General features: G+C 45.0%; 3 protein-coding genes across 7 annotated transcripts in view; 1 reads left to right on the forward strand and 2 right to left on the reverse strand.

Moving 5' to 3' along the window:
• Positions 1-5,938: 5,938 nt before the first annotated feature.
• Positions 5,939-10,045, reverse strand: cpb2 (carboxypeptidase B2 (plasma)). Its single transcript, XM_008427237.3, has 11 exons — positions 9,240-10,045; positions 8,883-8,958; positions 8,669-8,793; positions 8,487-8,595; positions 8,311-8,412; positions 7,822-7,926; positions 7,617-7,727; positions 7,004-7,094; positions 6,698-6,900; positions 6,528-6,612; positions 5,939-6,455 (listed from the first exon to the last, which is right to left on the reverse strand). Exons 1-11 carry the CDS (start codon positions 9,314-9,316, stop codon positions 6,232-6,234), a joined length of 1,308 nt encoding a protein of 435 aa, XP_008425459.2. The 5' UTR covers positions 9,317-10,045; the 3' UTR covers positions 5,939-6,231.
• Positions 9,568-12,780, forward strand: alg11 (ALG11 alpha-1,2-mannosyltransferase). Its single transcript, XM_008427226.3, has 5 exons — positions 9,568-9,702; positions 10,282-10,503; positions 10,630-11,001; positions 11,074-11,639; positions 11,972-12,780. Exons 1-5 carry the CDS (start codon positions 9,656-9,658, stop codon positions 12,253-12,255), a joined length of 1,491 nt encoding a protein of 496 aa, XP_008425448.1. The 5' UTR covers positions 9,568-9,655; the 3' UTR covers positions 12,256-12,780.
• Positions 12,781-13,676: 896 nt separating this feature from the next.
• Positions 13,677-18,354, reverse strand: part of raph1b (Ras association (RalGDS/AF-6) and pleckstrin homology domains 1b) — a 37,307-nt gene continuing 32,629 nt past the window's right edge. For all 5 annotated transcript variants that reach the window (XM_008427308.3, XM_017302139.2, XM_008427272.3 and 2 more), the window contains one exon: positions 13,677-18,320. In XM_008427308.3, coding sequence (XP_008425530.2) covers positions 15,792-18,320 — 2,529 coding nt within the window. In that variant the 3' untranslated portion in view covers positions 13,677-15,791. The remainder of the gene's footprint in view (positions 18,321-18,354) is intronic.

Genomic DNA, 18,354 nt, shown 5'->3' on the forward strand with positions numbered 1-18,354 from the left:
TCTCACATCTACCTATACATTGAGGGGGGGGCTAGTGTACCACTCATGGTACACTAGGCCCCCCAATGTCTTTCCTTCGCCCCCCTCTTTCTGCAGCCAGACCTCCTCCCCTTTCTTGCAATTCGCTGTCCGTCCGCTCCCCCCTCCCCCCCCAGCACTCAACGGTACGCTAGATTGCCCCCACCCTCTTCGACCCCTCACATCTACCTATACATTGAGGGGGGGCTAGTGTACCACTCATGGTACACTAGGCCCCCCCAATGTCTTTCCTTTGCCCCCCTCCTTCTACAGCCAGAACTCCTCCCCCTTCTTGCAATACGCCGTCCGTCCACCCCACTCCCAGCTCTCAATGGTACGCTAGATCGCCCCCACCCTCTTTGACCCCTCACATCTACCTCTACATTGAGGTAGATGTGAGGTAGATGTCTCTCCTTCGTTCCCTCCTTCTTCGCTTTCCCCACCCCCCACCTCTCTAACGATATGTCAGCCCCCCACCTTCTCTCGTTCTTCTTCGAAACCCTTCTAGCCCCCCCAGTCCGCCACCGTTCTGTCGGCCCCCCGTTCTGACTCTTCGGTACACTCTACCCACATTGCTCTGACTGTAACAGCGGATGACTAAAAGTTTCCGGTATTCTCAGATTGAAAACTTGTAAGCACTCTTCAGGCCATAATCATCTGCTCCGGTAGGTTGCGAAGTTCTGCTGAGGAAACGCATCCAGTTTTGACTCTTCTGACAAGGTGTCCATCCGCTGGTGAGAAAAAATCCTGAAAACACCAATTGGGCATGAGGACCCAGAGGTCTGTCGTGAGACGGAGACAGGTCCTGACTCAGACAACTGTCCAGACACAGAAACTGATACTGACTCGAAGATCTGTCCAGACTCGAGGCAGGTCCTGATTCTGAGACAGGTCCTGACTCTGAGGCAGGTCCTGACTCAGACGTCTGTCCAAACTCTGAGACAGGTCCTAACTCTGAGGGAGGTCCTGACTCAAACATCTGTCCAGACTCTGAGACAGGTCCTGACCAGGAGGCTGGGCAAAACTCTGAGACAGGTCCTGACTCTGAGAAAGGTCCTGACTCACACATCAGTCCAGACTCTGAGACTGGTCTTGACTCGAGGCAGGTCCTTACTCTGAGGCAGGTCCAGACTCGAGGCAGGTCCTGACTCTGAGACAGGTCCTAACTCTGAGACAGGTCCAGACTCTGAGACAGGTCCAGACTCGAGGCAGGTCCTGACTCTGAGACAGGTCCTAACTCAGAGACAGGTCCAGACTCAGACATCTGTCCAGACTCTGAGACAGGTCCTGACTCACACATCAGTCCAGACTCTGAGACAGGTCTTGACTCAGAGGCAGGTCCTGACTCTGAGACAGGTCCTGACTCTGAGACAGGTCCTAACTCAGAGACAGGTCCTGACTCAGACATCTGTCCAGACTCTGAGACAGGTCCTGACTCAGACATCTGTCCAGACTCTGAGACAGGTCCAGACTCTGAGACAGGTCCTGACTCTGAGGCAGGCCCTAACTCTGAGGCAGGTCCCGTCTCAGAGGTCTGTCCTGACACTGAGGCAGGTCCTGTCTCAGAGGTCTGTCCTGACACTGAGGCAAGTCCTGACTCGGAGACAGGTCCAGACTCTGAGACAGGTCCTGACTCGGAGGCAGGCCCTAACTCTGAGGCAGGTCCTGACTCTGAGGCAGGTCTCGTCTCAGAGGTCTGTCCTGACACCGAGGCAGGTCCTGACTCAGAGACAGGTCCTAACTCTGAGACAGGTCCTGACTCTGACGCAGGTACCGTCGCAGAGGTCTGTCCTGACTCTGAGGCAGGTCCCGTCTCAGAGGTCTGTACTGACTCTGAAGCAGGTCCCATCTCAGAGGTCTGTCCTGACTCTGAGGCAGGTCTCGTCTCAGATGTCTGTCCTGACTCTGAGGCAGGTTCTGACTCAGAGACAGGTCCTAACTCTGAGACAGGTCCTGACTCCGACTCAGGTCCTGACTCTGACGCAGGTCCCGTCGCAGAGGTCTGTACTGACTCTGAAGCAGGTCCCATCTCAGAGGTCTGTCCTGACTCTGAGGCAGGTCTCGTCTCAGATGTCTGTCCTGACCCTGAGACGGGCCCTGACTCAGAGACAAGTCCTGACTCTGAGATGTGTCCCAACTCTGGGACAGGTCCTGACTCAGAGACCGGTCCTGACTCCTCTGAGTCAGTACCAGCCTCTGAGTTGACCAAATTTAGAGGCCCAGCTAAGCGTGGACTAAACACGTTTGGTCCACTCTTGCTGGGTTCTTGCCTCTCTTCTTTGTCTGAATCATCTCCACAACATGCAGCCTTTTTGATGAGCCCCCATGCCTTATGAAGAAAGGTGTCTCTGAGATTAATTTTCCTCGGTCGTGCCAGGGTTCTTGTAAAGCACTCCACAACCTTGTAAATGACAATTGGGTTGTTGCTTTTTATCATCTTGAAGAGTAACTCTCTAACCATATCTTCATTGCCCCAGAGAAGTTGCAAGATATCTTGGCAGACTTTTTTTTCCATTTTATCATAAAAGACAAAATCTATGTGCTTGACTTTTCTCCAGATTTTTCTAGCAAGCTTTCTCTGGACACGTTTGAGGTGCTTCAATTTGTAATCCGCACAGCTAGATCTGCTACTAGACTGGTAAATCAATCTCCAAACAATATTTTCCACCATAACCCTCCTTTCATCTTCTGTTCCACGTCTGAAACCCATTCTGTTTGCGTCCCTCAAAAATTGTTCAGGGTCCATGGTTGCCTGAGTATAATCCTCACTCAAGCAGTTTTCATCTGCGTACAAGTCCTCGTTAGGAAAAAAAGTCTTTCTGAACTTTCTTTTTGTTGATGTTAACATTTTCTTTGGAGGAACAGGATTCTCCAGGTGCTTTTTGAATTTTTCCACAATGACTTGGTGTCCTTCTGGGTAATCAAGTAGTGCAATTAAATGCAGTTCATTGGCAAAGTGGAATGCATCTCTCGCAATACTGTGGAAAATCCTTTCACCAAGCTCTTCTGACACCTCCGAGAGTATGTCCACATTTATATCTCCAGTTTCTCTCAAAAGCAAAATCAAAATTTGACTATGCTGATCCTCAAAGTTTGGTCTGACAAGATGCAGAGTTGGTCCATCTGCAGCCTTTTCAATCACTTCCCACAGAAGTTCACTGAGAAAGTATCTCTTTTTGTAATCTGGGCTTCTTTGACCTGGTTGAACTTTGTTGGAAAATGTTTTTTTCATTTTCGTCCAAAAGGAAACCTTAGGCTTCACATCCATTTCCCTCTGTGGGCTTTCGTCGTTCATCTTTATTGTGCTGAGCTAAAACGTCCAAATGAATCTTGCGTTGGCTAACCTGTTAACTGTTTTGTGGTAACTGATCAGAGAATTAACTGATCAGTTGGTGATGTCATGGACTCTTATGACATCATAAAGTCATCCTCAGAAGGGCCTCATGACACAGACATCATTTGAAGTCATGCTGATGACATCATTGTCAGAAGCATGGCAACTGTTGCTAAGGGTAAAAATAGCACGCAGTGAGCAGGCATTATGAAAAACAAAAATCTGTGGGCACTAAATACATTATTCCGCAACACAAAAGTCTTAAGTTTAATTCGTAGCACTTGGTTACCAGTAAACACACCCATCTCTTAGCAACAGGCTAGCAACAAAACGTCTTATTGATCAAAAAACATATTTCTTCTGCTCTTTGGAAATATCACTTATTTTATACTTAAGAATTGTGTAGTTGGTGAATTTTGTAGAAAAGTTCATTCTCTTTGTCATTAGTTTTAAATATTTTATAAAACATTCAACAGAAAAGTAAAAATCTCGATTTATACTTCGTTGCAGTTCGTTACCAGTAGAAAACGCTTATCTCTTAACATCAAATTAATTATAGGTGTAGAGCAGTGTTTCCCAACCCTGGTCCTCAAGGCAAACTGACCTGCATGTTTTAGATGCTCCCCTGCATCATCAGCACACATGATTGCAATTGATGGCTGATTAACAGGGTTTTGCTGAATTGCAATCATCTGAATGGGGTGTGTTGAAGCAGGGGAACATCTAAAACATCAAAGGTCAGTGTGCCTTGAGGACCAGGGTTGGGAAACACTGGTGTAGAGCAATAGGTGCCCTATATGCATTGCATGGAAGCATTGAAAAACAGTGTAAACATTGGTGTTTATGCTATGACAAAGATGGACTTTGTTTATTACAGGTTACTTCTGAAAGTGCTTGATTTCACTCAATTTTATTTTGGGGTATCTGAGTAATAATGCTGTACTCAAATGCACCCAGATTTTTAAATAAAATAAATAAATAAGTAAAATGATAAGATTATTTTGATTCCCCAATAAAATGTCAGGCTGCAGTGATTTGATCTAGCAATTAAACTATAATAAATAACCAGTAGGTGAAACATGACAAACTATGGCTCAGTTCACCCAGGTGAAAAAAAAGTATACTTCAGTATATTTCAAACATACTTAAATTTGTGAAAGTACACTTTAAGTATACTAAGTAATAAGTGTACTACCTATCTGAAGTATACTAAAAGTATTGTAGCGGCCTCTCGGACTGAACAGCCAAACGCAGGGAGTTTCAAACATTGACGCTGTGAAAACCAGGCACGTGCAGAGGGGGGAGCTGGGGGTGCTTGAGCACCTGCCGTTTTTGCTCCTTGCCTAGAAGTGCCCTTTTGGTCCATTTTTTTTATTTATTTTTTATTTTTTTTTGGTATTATTATTTCCTAAGCCCTCTTCTGACACATAAAAACATGTGCTAAAATTCTTTGCTTTTTGTTTCTTTTTTGTATTACATAATAAGCCGGTCACCTTGTTACCTTTGACCTTTGACCCTACCTGTGATGCATGACGCAGTTGCCTCTCGCGCAGTGAGATAAAGCGGCTAACTGGAGCTCAACGTAGCGAACGTTCCAGATTACAGAACAGTTTTTGGTGAATTAACTGTTCACTAAAACGTTTTTGGTGAATAAAGTGGAGTAGACTTGCTACTTGTCAGATGATGGAAAACGTTGAACGTTGTATTGTTTCTGCTTCAGCTCGGAGTGGCGGATTAAGTAGAGAGGTAATGACATGCAACGGACACTGACAGGCCTCTGCGTCTGCCTTTCTCTGAAGAACTACTGAGCGGGAGGAGACAACCAGGTGAGGAGAAACTGTTCTTATCTATCGATTCAGTATTTTATCATACAGACATTAGGCTGTTGTTGTTGTGATATTAGCTAGCTGCTAGCTAATGACTTTGCTAGCAAAGCTAGATAACTAAAAAATTCTTCCCTGTATTGTTAATGATATCAGTCATTCTTTAGTATTGTTTATGCAATAGGGGCACATCGCCCGTCCAAAACCGATCATCTCCATAATGGATATATGTCTGATCTTCTAATTTCCTTTGCTGCATAATGTGCATTTCATTTATTCTAGCGTTAGGTAAATGTATCTTGAAGGAATTACATCTCAGTGTAAATTTTAGGCTAATAAAGTTTGCCTTAATTTTCTTTATTTAACCAGGTGAACCCCATTGAGATCCAGATCTCATTTTCAAGAGGGACCTGGGCAGAAGTCTTCATCACGCAGTAACCTGATTACAAAATAAAACTAATTGATACATATGCAGAAGTATGTCGTTTAGGCACCTTTAAAGTGTGTTTAATGTAATATGTAGGCATACTTTTTAAGTAGGGTTGGGCATTTTTGTTTTGGTGCAGCACTTCAGACAGTTTTCTGAAAAACGACTCTTTGTATCCATGAGTGTTGATCAACTGACAAGGCAGAAATCATAACATGTTTATTAAAAATCCTTCAGAAAATTTCTCAATTTCCGAGAAATTCAATTTTGGTTTATTACTCTGTAAATAAATGTAATTTATTGCTAAAAAAAAATTACACATTATCACTGAACAGGGGACCAGTAGACCCATCCACCATGAAGTCATGTATGCATATGAAAGATAATAAAATTGCATTAAAAAGGGGAGAAAACAAACTTCAATGAGTTACATATATTTCTTTACTTTATTTATTTTCATCCATTATTGTGAAATAGGTTTGAATTCCTCACGTATGGCGACACTTCTTTCTGTAGATATAAACATTTTCCAACGCTTTTGTACATTTTGGCTAATGTTGTGATGCTTCCGCATATTCAGAGACAGAAGGTGTAACTCAAAAACAGCTCAAAGCATTTAAATTCACAACTCAAGCTGCAGGTCCAGCTTGACGGGAACCCGTTGCAGCTTGGGGTTTCTCCATGACCTTCATTGCAATGGTCTTCACTGCAAGCAGAGCTTCATTGCAAGCGCCCTGAATGTGGGATGGCGGCAGCAGGAAGCCATATCTGCCACGGTCCTGGAGCTCAAACGTGAAGGAGTATTTAATGCCGAGATTATACGCCCAGTCATCAGAGCCACCGGGAGCCAGGTCTGCAGACAGAAAAGGTAAAGGTCATATGTGCCCTTCAGCGAGTCAAAGGTCAACAAATAAATATTCCGTACAAATTATCTGTGCTCCTGCTCCATATGTGTAGGTGTTCCTGTAATATCTCCTGATTTGATCTGCAGCTGTTTTGACCATCTCGTACTATAAAAAGAAGAACAAAACAAAAATCCATATGGTTTCAGGATTTTGGGGATTTTATATTTCAGCTGAAATAAATGAATCAGACCAGTTCACTGTGATTCTCAGCTTCATCCGTGGTGCAGGAAAACGGGATGATGAGCATCTGAGAGTAGGAGTGGATGCTCAGGTAGATCTGAATGGATTCCTTGTGGCTGCGCAGGAAGTTGGCGACAGCCTGAGACTCCGGCTCCGATTCAGGGAAGGGGCCGCAGTAGATTTCATTGCAGGGATCAGGAGAGGCTCCTGTTGCTGAGTGAAACAGATGATCAAACTAAATAAATAATGTGTTCTTTTTTTTTCTTTTACATTTATTTGTAACACATAAGAGGGATTTGAATTTCTCTGAACTTACTGCACCAGTTGGCGTCAAAGTTTCTGTTCAGGTCAACTCCGATGCAGGACGTACCATTTTGGGGGGAACGGTTCTTCCTCCACATTCTGCTCTGAGGTAAAGAGAAAAAAAACCAAACTATTTTTCGCACAAATTCTCAGGCATTCTCAAACATAAAGTCACCCCAGAGACACGTGATGCAACTAGATCCTAAATCACAATAAATAATGTGGAAAAATCTGGAAAGTACACAATGGTTCAAGGTAAAAGAAAATATTCCATAAGAATGAATAAAGTTGCAACAAAAACACTAAATGAAATATTAAGCGAAGGTTCAAAAAGAGGGCTAAATGGATGTAGAATCCAACTAAAAAAGGATAAAGCAATAAAGAGACAATTAAAAAACAGAAAACATTGCTGAAGAGATCTAATTTGCTGTAGCGAAAAACTCAACCGTACAAACTAAGAGCATGAGTTGCAAAACTCTGGAGGGGCTGCAATGACCTAGTGCTCAGGTGTCACACAAAAAATCTGAGCCTTACTGAAGTGTGGCAAGAATAAAAACAAACAAAAAAACGGTTTACTAGAAGCTGTTGAGGAGACTCGGCAAACTACGTGTTCCAGATGTTCTTACGTTTGTCCAGGTGTATTTGTATCCGTCTGGGTTCATGACAGGCAGGACGTAGAAGTCCATGTTGTTCAGGATCTGAGTGATTTCGGTGTTCACGTTGTAAAATGACAGCAACTGTGAAGGAAAAGAGCAGCTGGCTTTTAGAACAAAAACACTTAGATAGGTTTTCGGGAGGGGGGGGGGGGGGTTGTAAATAAAGCATGCTCACGTAGTGGACGAAAAACAAGCAGAAAGCAGGAGAGATCCACTCTCTGGCATGGATCCCACAGTCGATCCACATGGCTTTCTTGTTTGGTCTGTTATTTAGAGACAGCTGAAACACAAAAGTGCAACCTTGGTTCCAGACGTCTCAGACTCACTTCAAATTATTAGAGACATGGAACCCTCTGCTCTTAAATGCACCGCTTTGTGAAGATGTGTTAAGAATTTTATAAAAAAAAAAGGTTTAACTTCTGTGACAGTAGCATCATCTCACAATGAAAACTTTATTTAACTTAAATTGAGCACATTTAATAACTAGGTTTTAACTAAATCTCCATGGAAACAGTTACTTCCACCCCTAAAACTCTCTCTCTCTCTGCATGTATCACACAAAATATAAAAGAAAAAGACTTAGTAAACTGAAAAAAACATTTATAGTCAAATGTTGAGTTTTTTGTGGTTTTATCATGTTTTAACCTTATATGTAAAGGTTTACCTTTAGAGCGTACAACGGTCTTTTCTCATATGAGGAGCCAACAAGAATAGCTTTAACTTTGTCCGGATAGTCATTGGCTGTTCTGTTAATCCAGTCATAGATCTACAACAGAATAGCTCAGTTATTAAAAGAAAAATAAATAAAATACTGAGTTAGGATCTCCCACAGAGTCTCACATCCTCTAAAGTGTGATATCTGTAGTAGAACGTGGAGCCGCTTCTTGGGTCGCCGGAGTCGTTCCTCATCTGCATTTTAATGATCTCGTCAGCATTGGGTAGCATCACTCTACAATGAAGATTTCAACACGGTCAAATGTGACACAAACAAGCAGCTGTACTTTACAACAGGAGCGACATACTCGTATGTGATGTTGTGTCTCTGCAGCAGGTTCTTGACCGTCTCGGAGCTGTTCCCAGGAACGTAGAGGTGGACTTGTGTTAGCTCTTTGATATTGTGAGGTGAGACGGGCTGCCATAAACCTGTCTGAGAGAAAATGTCCAACATTGCCGTCTACTGAAAGAAAATAACCTCAAGAGGCAAGTCAACGGTAGTAAAGATGAGAACAGTGCTACCTCGAACTGGGTGGACACATTCTTCAAAATCTCCACTTGTTCTTGAGTGTTAGGGGTGATTGATAAAACTTGGCCACTGAAATAAATGTAAAAAAAAAACCCATCGACTTAACAAACCTGGATTTCACATTTACTCAGGTTATAGTTGTCTGATAATAACATTTGTTTGATGATCTAAGACATTTAAGTGAGACAAAAACACAAAAGCAGAATGAAATTGTAATACTTTGACAGGAATGTATGTCACTCATCATTGCTCCTTATGATTACGTAAGAATGTTCCTGTCTGACAGTGTTATTTTCTATAGCTTGTAGAAATAAAATGCATACATTTTCAAAACAACTAAAGCTATTTACCTTGTTTTTGTGCATTGTCCTGTCTTTAGAAGCAGGTCAAAATTTAAAAAAATAAACAACACCCAAAGAGTCGTCATGATGAATGTCCAAGCTCTGTCCAAACTGTGGGGGTAGGTACAAAATTATTGATTGAATCTGTGTTTGTTCAAGTAAACTTTACCTTTGAGAAAACAACGAGCAGGGCAGAGATCAGCAGAAGCAGTACTATTTAAGTAGTTATTAACCAGTGTCATTTAAAGCTGAGTAATCTGAATATATGTAAAATAATCCACACATTTGTTTCAGTTTTCAACTCGGCTCACACTGAAGCGCTGACGCAGTGATACCACCTCGCCTGTTGGTGGCGCCAGACAGTTAACTCAATGAGGGGAGCAGAGCTGAACCGGTTGTGACGCACGGACCAGGCTGACTCAAAGATGTCGGCTCACGATCAGCTAGTGGTGTATTTGTGTGAAATAACGAGGTAAGATGCAAACAAACAGCTAAAATAGGCGGATAAAATAATTAAGAATTTAAATATGAACTATACTGGCACTTTGTGCGAAAAATATAATGGGAAAACAGTAAAATATTTATATTGTTTGCTTCTACGCATCATTAGTCTGTTTAATCCATTCCAATTGTAAAAATATGCAAGCTTTTAATTCGTGAAATCTATCCGTTAAAATGCTAGTTTTGTATTCCTGTTGCAAAGTTAAGACCAAAAACTCTGACAGTGTTTGTGTGTTGATTTAAATGGTGAAAGAATAGCCTTAAAAGATAAATACGTTTTGAACTGAATTGAACAGAATCGTGTTGCCACCAGCGCAGAGCTTGCTCAATATTAGCTGCAGATGAGTATATAGTCTTCAGTCTGATAAAAAAAAACAATTGCAACATGCAGCTGCAAAACTAATTTTAACTTTTTTCTTTATGAAACTTTGGACCGGATGGATATTTTCAAACCTTTTTGCGTCGATTTTTCTCTACCTGTGAACCACTCTGCATCCAATGCAGTGCAAACAAAGATGAGCCAAACACACAGTGCATGTCTTTGTTTCAGGTTGCTGTGGAGGTTGCTGCTCCCGCTGCTGCTTCTGTGCGTGCTGCTGGTCGCTGTCCTCGTCCTGCTGGTGCTGGCCGTCCGGCTCTGGCTGCAGAGCAGCAGGAATGCTCGGCGGGCGCGGGAAGGTCGTCCCACGGTGGCGTTTTTCCACCCTTACTGCAACGCTGGTGGCGGGGGAGAGAGGGTGCTCTGGTGTGCTATCAGGGCTCTGCAAAGCAGGTAGCATCGAAATTTAAAAGATATAGTTGTTCAGTGGGATAAAATGTAAAGAAGATAGTGCTGAATTCTGCGTTTTTATTTCATGAATGCTGCCCTTAGCATTTAACGCAACCAGGCTGTTTGCAGGTACGCGGACGTCAACTTTGTGGTGTACACCGGGGACCTGGGCGTGACGGGCCAGCAGATCCTGGAGGGAGCCCGTCAGCGCTTCAACATCGTGCTGCCGCGGCCGGTCCGCTTCGTCTTCCTGCAGCACCGGGTCCTGGTGGAGCCCGGTCTGTTTCCACACTTCACCCTGCTGGGACAGAGCGTGGGGTCCATCTTCCTGGGATGGGAGGCCCTGACCGAACTGGTCCCTGACCTTTACATCGACTCCATGGGTTACGCCTTCACCCTGCCGCTGTTTCGCTACCTGGGGGGATGCAGCGTTGGGAGCTACGTTCACTACCCCACCATCAGCACTGACATGCTGTCTGTGGTGAGGGAGAGGAACCCAAGGTAATGCCTACCTGCTTCTGCCAAACTGCCAAACTTTCTATGCACTGAGCTAAAAAAGTGCAATTGTTTCAGGTTCAACAACCCAGACTTCATCTCAAACAGTCTGTTCCTGAGCGCCTTTAAGTTGGTCTACTACTGCCTCTTCGCCGTTCTCTACGGGATGGCCGGCTCCTGCAGCGACGTCATCATGGTCAACTCCTCCTGGACCCTCGATCACATCCTGTCTCTGTGGCGCTCCCCCAACCGCACCAGCGTGGTGTACCCGCCCTGCGACGTCGGCGCCTTCCTGGACATCCCGCTGGAGGAGGACGGGGACAGGAGGTGCCACTCCATCGTTTCCATCGGCCAGTTCAGGCCAGAGAAGGATCACCGGCTGCAGATTGGGGCCTTCAAGAAGGTTTTGGATAGAAGGAGGGAGAGGTCGGGCTTCAGGGAGGGGTTGAAGCTCGTCTTGATGGGCGGATGCAGGAACCAGGAAGATGAAGACAGAGTTCTCATGCTCCGGGGACTCTGCCAGGAGCTTGGCGTCGCAGACAGGGTGGAATTTAAACTGAACGTATCTTTCGAGGAGCTGAAGAGGCAGATGAGCGAAGCCACCATTGGTCTGCACACCATGTGGAACGAACACTTCGGAATAGGTAAAAAAAAAAAAAAAAACATTTTTGATCACTGTCTTCAAAGTGATCATGCAAAATGTCAGCACGTCCTCAAAAGGCCTCAATATCGTGCATCTAAAATGAATGCCTTAAAAGTATTAAGTTCATTAAAAATAATAATTTGGCTGCAAGTCTGTTAATCGCAAGTCTTATATTTTGTTGTGCCAGGACTATTTAATCTTTACTGTTATGCCAAACTAGGTTGCAAACACATCTTCACTGCATTCGAGGCAGTTGTGGCTACTGGTAAACTAGCTGCTAAAATATAGCTAGGTTTGTGCTGACTAGCGTGCGCTTACTGTTTTCTCTTCTAGGCGTTGTGGAGTGCATGGCAGCAGGGAAGGTCATCCTGGCTCATAAGTCGGGGGGTCCGAAGCTGGACATAGTCAGACCTTTCGACGGGGGTCAAACCGGATTCCTGGCAGAAGATGAGGACAGTTACGCAGAAGCCATAGAGAAGATCCTGGCTCTGCCGCCTGACAGCCGCCTGCAGATCAGACGCAACGCACGCCAGTCGGTGTCACGCTTCTCGGATCAGGAGTTTGAAGCCTGCTTCCTGGCAGCCATGGAGCCTCTGATGGGAACACTGGAGCGATGACCAGCTTTCGTCTTTTTTTTTTGTTTTTAAAAGTCCCAGCTGAGGCACCTTCACCTTAATGCACTCATGGCTTCGTGCAGGACTGGTGTCAAACATAATTAAATCACTTGTCTCGTGTAGAAGCTGTTGTTACAGTGAGGTATTTAGGCGCATAAGGAGCTGCAGTGTGATGTTGGACGTTTTCGTCTGTAGTGTACATTTTGTAAAATTCTCAGCAGGAACAAATTACCCTTGATTTTAAAACCTGGAAAAAGAGGGTTCAAGTAATTGTTTACAAAAAAATATTTGTCTATTAATATTAAATGTGAATAAAACAAAGATACCGTGTGCATTAGGATTTTATGTTCATGTATCAGTTTAAAAGATCTTGTATTGCAGTAAACAAAGCACTGGAACTAGCTTTAGTATGTTTAGTTTTACCTTTTTGTTTTGCCCTGTTTATTTTAAATTCAGTACATCGTAGAAAAAAATATTCCAAGGTTTCTGTAAAACAATAAAGCAATTTACACTGTTGATTATAAAGTAGCTGATTCTCTCTGAATGGTTTGTTCTTTCTGGAAAGAGGTTCATCTGTCACAGGATTATATACTTTTTACATTCTCCAACCACTGTTGGAACTCTGAACTCTCTTTCTAATCATATAACCCAGACAGACTTAAAGAGGAGCGGCAAAAACAAATGAGGTGGATAAGCGTTTCTCGGCGACACTGACGGTGTCATCCAGGACGTTGCTAGGAAATAACGTCTCGGCTTCCCGATTTGAACTGTTAGCATGTCATCCAGCAACAGTCTTCTGTCAGAGGCCTTTACATTTGTTGCAAGATTGACTGTTACTGGAGATCTTTCCTGTCTACAGTCTTACTATCAACAATTCTGGATATTTGGATAACATTTAGTTTTGCTTTGGAAAAATAAAGTATCCTGCAGAAACAACTGTTTTTTAAGGGTTGTTTCATATTTATTTTACAGAAATTTCTAATATAATTACTAAACATAAATACGATAATCCTGCATCCCTGGAAGTTAATTTAGATTATTTTCTACACTATTTGAATAATCTCTATGCAGTAATGAGACAGAATCTAATAGGTAAAAACATATATAGCAGAAAACATTCCAAGTGTTGAGCCAGAATTAAAACTAATATTTACACTGAAGGAAAACGAGTACTACAATTACCTCCTCTGCTAATGTGTTAATGCAATTTTTAAAAAAATATTTTCTACCACATTTTATTGTTGAACTCCACACATCATGAAACTTTTTCACGTCATATTAAATTCGATTTTCAGGATTGTGTAGCTGGATTACAATAAGTCATCTCATCCACAGGGTGTAGAGTAAAATGTGGCCACTAGAGGGCGGAGTAGGCCTGCATTTCAAGCCAAGAGATGCGAACAAATAAGGACTCTGAGACGGGGTTGAGGTCTGGTTTGAACATGTATATTGGGATTTTCAGTTTATATGCAAGAGGAAACATTGACTTCAACTTTCTTTGCCTTTACTTCACACTTTACCACATTAATAGCTTACAAACTGCACTCTAGCAAACGTCCCGTCAAGGTGGTTTAAGATATGCCGACTCAGACAAATGAGAAGCATGTTGAAGTCCTTCAGCGGAGGCAACCAGCAGGGAAACCGGCACGAACTCCCTCTGCTTAAAACACCAGTTAAATTATGTGAAAATATTACTGATATGTCATCATGGCACAAAAGGACACGTGGGGAATGGGGGACTTCATGGACAGCACAAGAACCCGGAAAATAAAAGTACTGCTGCAAGGCAAGGAAACCCCTTCATGCTCCGCTTTCTAGGCACTGCTGTCCTTGTGCGCCGTCGGCTTAAGCAGCAATGGCACCATGAAGAAACAATACGGGATTCAAAGCACATTCGGTCTAATGCAAGTCTGATGGTGGGTTATTAAATACACGGTGTAATGCTCTGTACATTAACCAGGCGAATACGTCTCCTTCAGTGTGTACTAAGATGAGATTCCAGTTTGTATTCCAGATTTCAAAAGGCGTTGGGAACCAGTGGTGACGTGGGATGAGGTCCAAAAATCAAGCCAACACACAAGGAACTCACACAGATAAACAAACCACCTCCATTTAAACAGTTCCTCCTAATTTTGCATTAAATAATAATAATAAAAAAGTTTTTCCAAGATGTTCATAATGAGGCTTCCTTTACATTTACATTTTTGTAAAAAGATCAATGAATTTTGAACTGAGAAAGTTCTGCAGATACTACAGATGCTTCTCAGTGCATTAGAATACCATCCAAAAGCTTACTTCAGTAAGTTCAGAAAGTGAAATTACACAAAAAAATTATCTATTTTTGTTCATTTTGCTTATGGCTTAAAACCCAAAATTTAGGTTGCAGAAATGTTACATAAAAGCAATAAAAAGAACTTTTAATTCAGAAATGTTAGTGTACTGCTAAGTAATACTTCAATCTTTGATTGGGACTTTTGCATAAGTTAAGGAGGTTTAGATTGATTTGATAATGACCACCAACTCATCTGCATTGTTGGCTCTATTGTCTCATCTTCCTCTTGATAGAACTCCACAGAATCTCCATTCGGTTTTATGTCAAGTGAGTTCAGGTGGTGCCAAGTCCTGCTTGAAATGAAAACCAACCAGCATGAAGTACCACTGTGCCGATTTTGGATTTGATAAAACATAGCAGAACTCAACTTTCCTTTAAAAATCTTTGGATAGAGCCAGCTCCTTTAGCATTTGTGGATTACAATTGTGGAGATGCTCAGCATATAGCATAATATTTCTGTATTAAAATCCTTCTCTTATTTGTCTTATGTAACATTCAAATTTTCCGAGAAACTGAATTTTTCCCAATTTTTTTGGAGATTCATTAGTGTAGCAGAATTCCTTTCTTCTTGTTTATATTCGCCTCAATCCTACATGCTGAAGTGACCAAACATTTCTCCGGTTTAGGCAAAATTTGTTGGCCAGCGTTAAAAAAACAAAAACAAAACAATGTTAAATTCATCAGTCTTTAAATTATTTCATACAAAAGAAAACATGGCAGCCTTCCATAATGATCAACTACTTCACCAATATATGTAATCATGCATGCAGACAATGCATGTTTCCCTCTCATTCATACACACACAGAGACACACACTCAACCCAGGACAACTCCAGCCTGTTATCACATGTGGTTCATGCAGTGGTCAAAGCAGAAACATGTGGTTCCAATCCGTTTCTCTGTTTGTATCCAGTACGTGGCATAGCTTTATGGGAATAAAAAAAGAAAAGAAAAGAAAAGGAAAGCAAACATGATTTGGCTCAGACCTGGATCCTTCATACTTACCTGGTCCAGTCTTAACAGTCTTGGTACTGTTTTACAAAATGCACTGTTTGGATTCGGTGGTCGGATTTGGCTTTTTGTATATACAAGATCACCAATTCATCAATGATCACAAGAGAATTTAAGAAGTTCAGGATTTCATATCCATTTAGGTAATAACGTCTGTTCAGCCAGCTGCGTTGTGTCCTGATCTCAGAGTTCAACGTTATCCGGTAAGTTTGGTTGCGTCCCCGCGTTTGGGCGGTGCGGGTGGTGGTCCTTTTCGCAGCGTTGCATAGCCTGAGATGTTTCCGGACATATAGCCGTCGTTTCCTCCGTTGCTCTGCTTCCCCTGGTCCAGTAGCAGCTCCGGGGGTGGCGGAGGCAGCGCCATGTCGTCCATGGTCCCTGCTGGGTCCAGTTTGCCAGGGAGGCCTGGAGCCTGGCGACCCACCGACTTGCGTTTCAAAGTCTGGCTGAGATCTGCCAGGAAGTTGGGCTGACCTGAGCTACCTTTTGGAGATGTGGGCGGAGGTGGAGATATCCCAGGCGGTTCCGGGGTAGTGTTGCTTCGCCGCCCTAGGGTGGGCGGAGGAGTCTTTTTTAGGGAGTTCTTTGCCCATATTGAGTTGCTAACAAGGGAGACAGGCGGTGGAGGAGGGGGAGCTTGGGGTTGAGGGTTTACCACGGCTACCCTCGGGACATCATTGCCTGGAGGCGGTGGAGGAGGGAAAAGCTCAGAGACAGGGGGAGGAGGTGGAAAGTAGGCGCACTCGGGTGGAGGAGACGGAAAGTCACCACCTGCTTGTTTGGCCTGGCTTACTTTAGCTTGAAGCGCCAAAGGTAGGTTAGACAGGTTGAGCTTTCCTGGTTTAGGAGGTGCAGGAGGCCCATTTGAAGGATCCTTTAAAGGAGATCCAATGGAGGAGGAGACGGGACAAGGGGAAGACGGGGTGCTATTGCCCTGGGGAGCAAACTTGCTGAGCAAATTCCTCCTGGATTCCTCGTAAGAGGCTGACGAGTTGGCCTTAATGCTGGAGTTCCTCTGAGGAGTTGGAGGGGGCTTCTTACCACCGAAACTGGAGGAGCCAGATGGCGATCTCTTCAATGGAGAGCCCATGTTTCCAGAGGGAAGTGGCGGGGGTGGTGGCGTTGGGCCAGTGATGGGTGCTGGAGGCGGAGGCGGGGGTGGTGGCGTTGGGCCAGTGATGGGTGCTGGGGGAGGAGGCGGGGGAGGAGGCGGGGGAGGTGGCGTTGGGCCAGTGATGGGTGCTGGAGGCGGAGGCGGGGGCGTTGGGCCAGTGATAGGTGCTGGGGGAGGAGGCGGGGGCGGTGGTGCAGGGAAGCTGTTGTTGCCCTCTCCTGGAGGAGGGGGGAACTCTGGAGACGGCAGCTGTTGGTTACCGCCAGGCTGCCATTTTGGTTTCGTTTTCACAGCTGGAGGGGACAGTGGGGCTTTAGGGTACTCAGCATGGTTGACTTGAGATGAAGCTCCTGGAAACTGACTTGCCAACTGCTTCACCAAAGACATGGTAGGTGCAGCTCCCGCGGAAACGCTCACTGTTTTAGTCAGGCTGTGCTGCTTGGGGAGGGTAGGCGGAGGGTGGGTGTGACCCTGCTGGAGGCTGAGCTGCTTCTTTAGGTGAGAAGGTGCAGGAGGGGGTGGAGGTGGTGGGGGCGGAGGTGGGGGAGTTGGAGCAGGAGGGAATGGTGATACTGGGGACATGGGTTTGGGTGCAGTGTGAGGTATAAAACCAGGAGTGAAGGTTTTGGGTGGAGCTCTGGGGGGTCCAGGAGGAGGCGGAAACTGTGCTGGTATTGGGCATTGCTGGGGTGGTGGAGGAGGAGGTGGGGGTGGCGGTGGAGGTGGCGGAGGTGGTGGTGGTGGTGCTGGAGCAGGCGGTGGGGAGTCCTCAAGATCCCCGTTGTGAGACAGCAGTTCTCGTGGCGGACTGGGAAACCGCTCCTTTAGTACCTGCTGCAGCCCGCTGGCGTGAACAGTCTGTCTCATGGGGGTTGGTGCAACAGGTGGAGGCAGAGGCGGAGGAGGAGGAAATGTCATGTTGCTGGCGTGCAATGCAGGAGGCAGTGGGATGAAGGGGGGAGGAGCAGCCGGGTTGAAAGGGCCAAATCGCAAAACCGCCATCGCGGACCCCGGGGTTGGCATTGACGGTGGAGGTGGAGGAGGAGGAGGAGGTGGGACGTTGGTCCTTGCAGCAATGTGATTTACGTTGGGCTTGATGACCTGCGCAGGTGGCGTCGGAGGTGGAGGCAGGACTTGCTTAGCCGTCGCCGGTAGCTTGAGAGAAGTCTTCTGGTTCTGCAGCCGGGTGATGGTGCTGTACTTGTACATGGTGGGGGCCGGCGAGTGGTGCGACACTATTTGCACTGGAGGCAGTGGAGGAGGTGGAGGGGGTGGCGGTGGAGGGGGTGGAGGTGGACTGGGAGCAGCAGCTGGTTCCTGCTGATCATAACTAATGCTGGGCTGCGGCTCTGGAGACTTGGGTGGCGGAGGTGGAGGTTGTAGAATCTCTGGGGGTGGAGGTGGCAGCATCTGGGGAGGTGACGGAGGCTGATGTGGTTGGATCAATGTCGGTTGTTGCGTTAAAGATGGCTGAGGTGGGTGGTGCTGCTGCTGCTGCTGCTGCTGCTGCTGTGGAGGGGGAGTGAGGATGGGGTGGTCCACTGAATGCTGGCTGTGAAGCCGGTGGCTGTGGGAGGAATGCGTCGATCCACGCGACGCCTCCATCCTGGTCTGCTGAGCAAATATTGGCAATAAATAAATCACA

This window comes from Poecilia reticulata, chromosome 2, assembly GCF_904066995.2.
Source record: "Poecilia reticulata chromosome 2, P_reticulata-male-v2, whole genome shotgun sequence".
Lineage (NCBI taxonomy): Eukaryota > Metazoa > Chordata > Actinopteri > Cyprinodontiformes > Poeciliidae > Poecilia > Poecilia reticulata.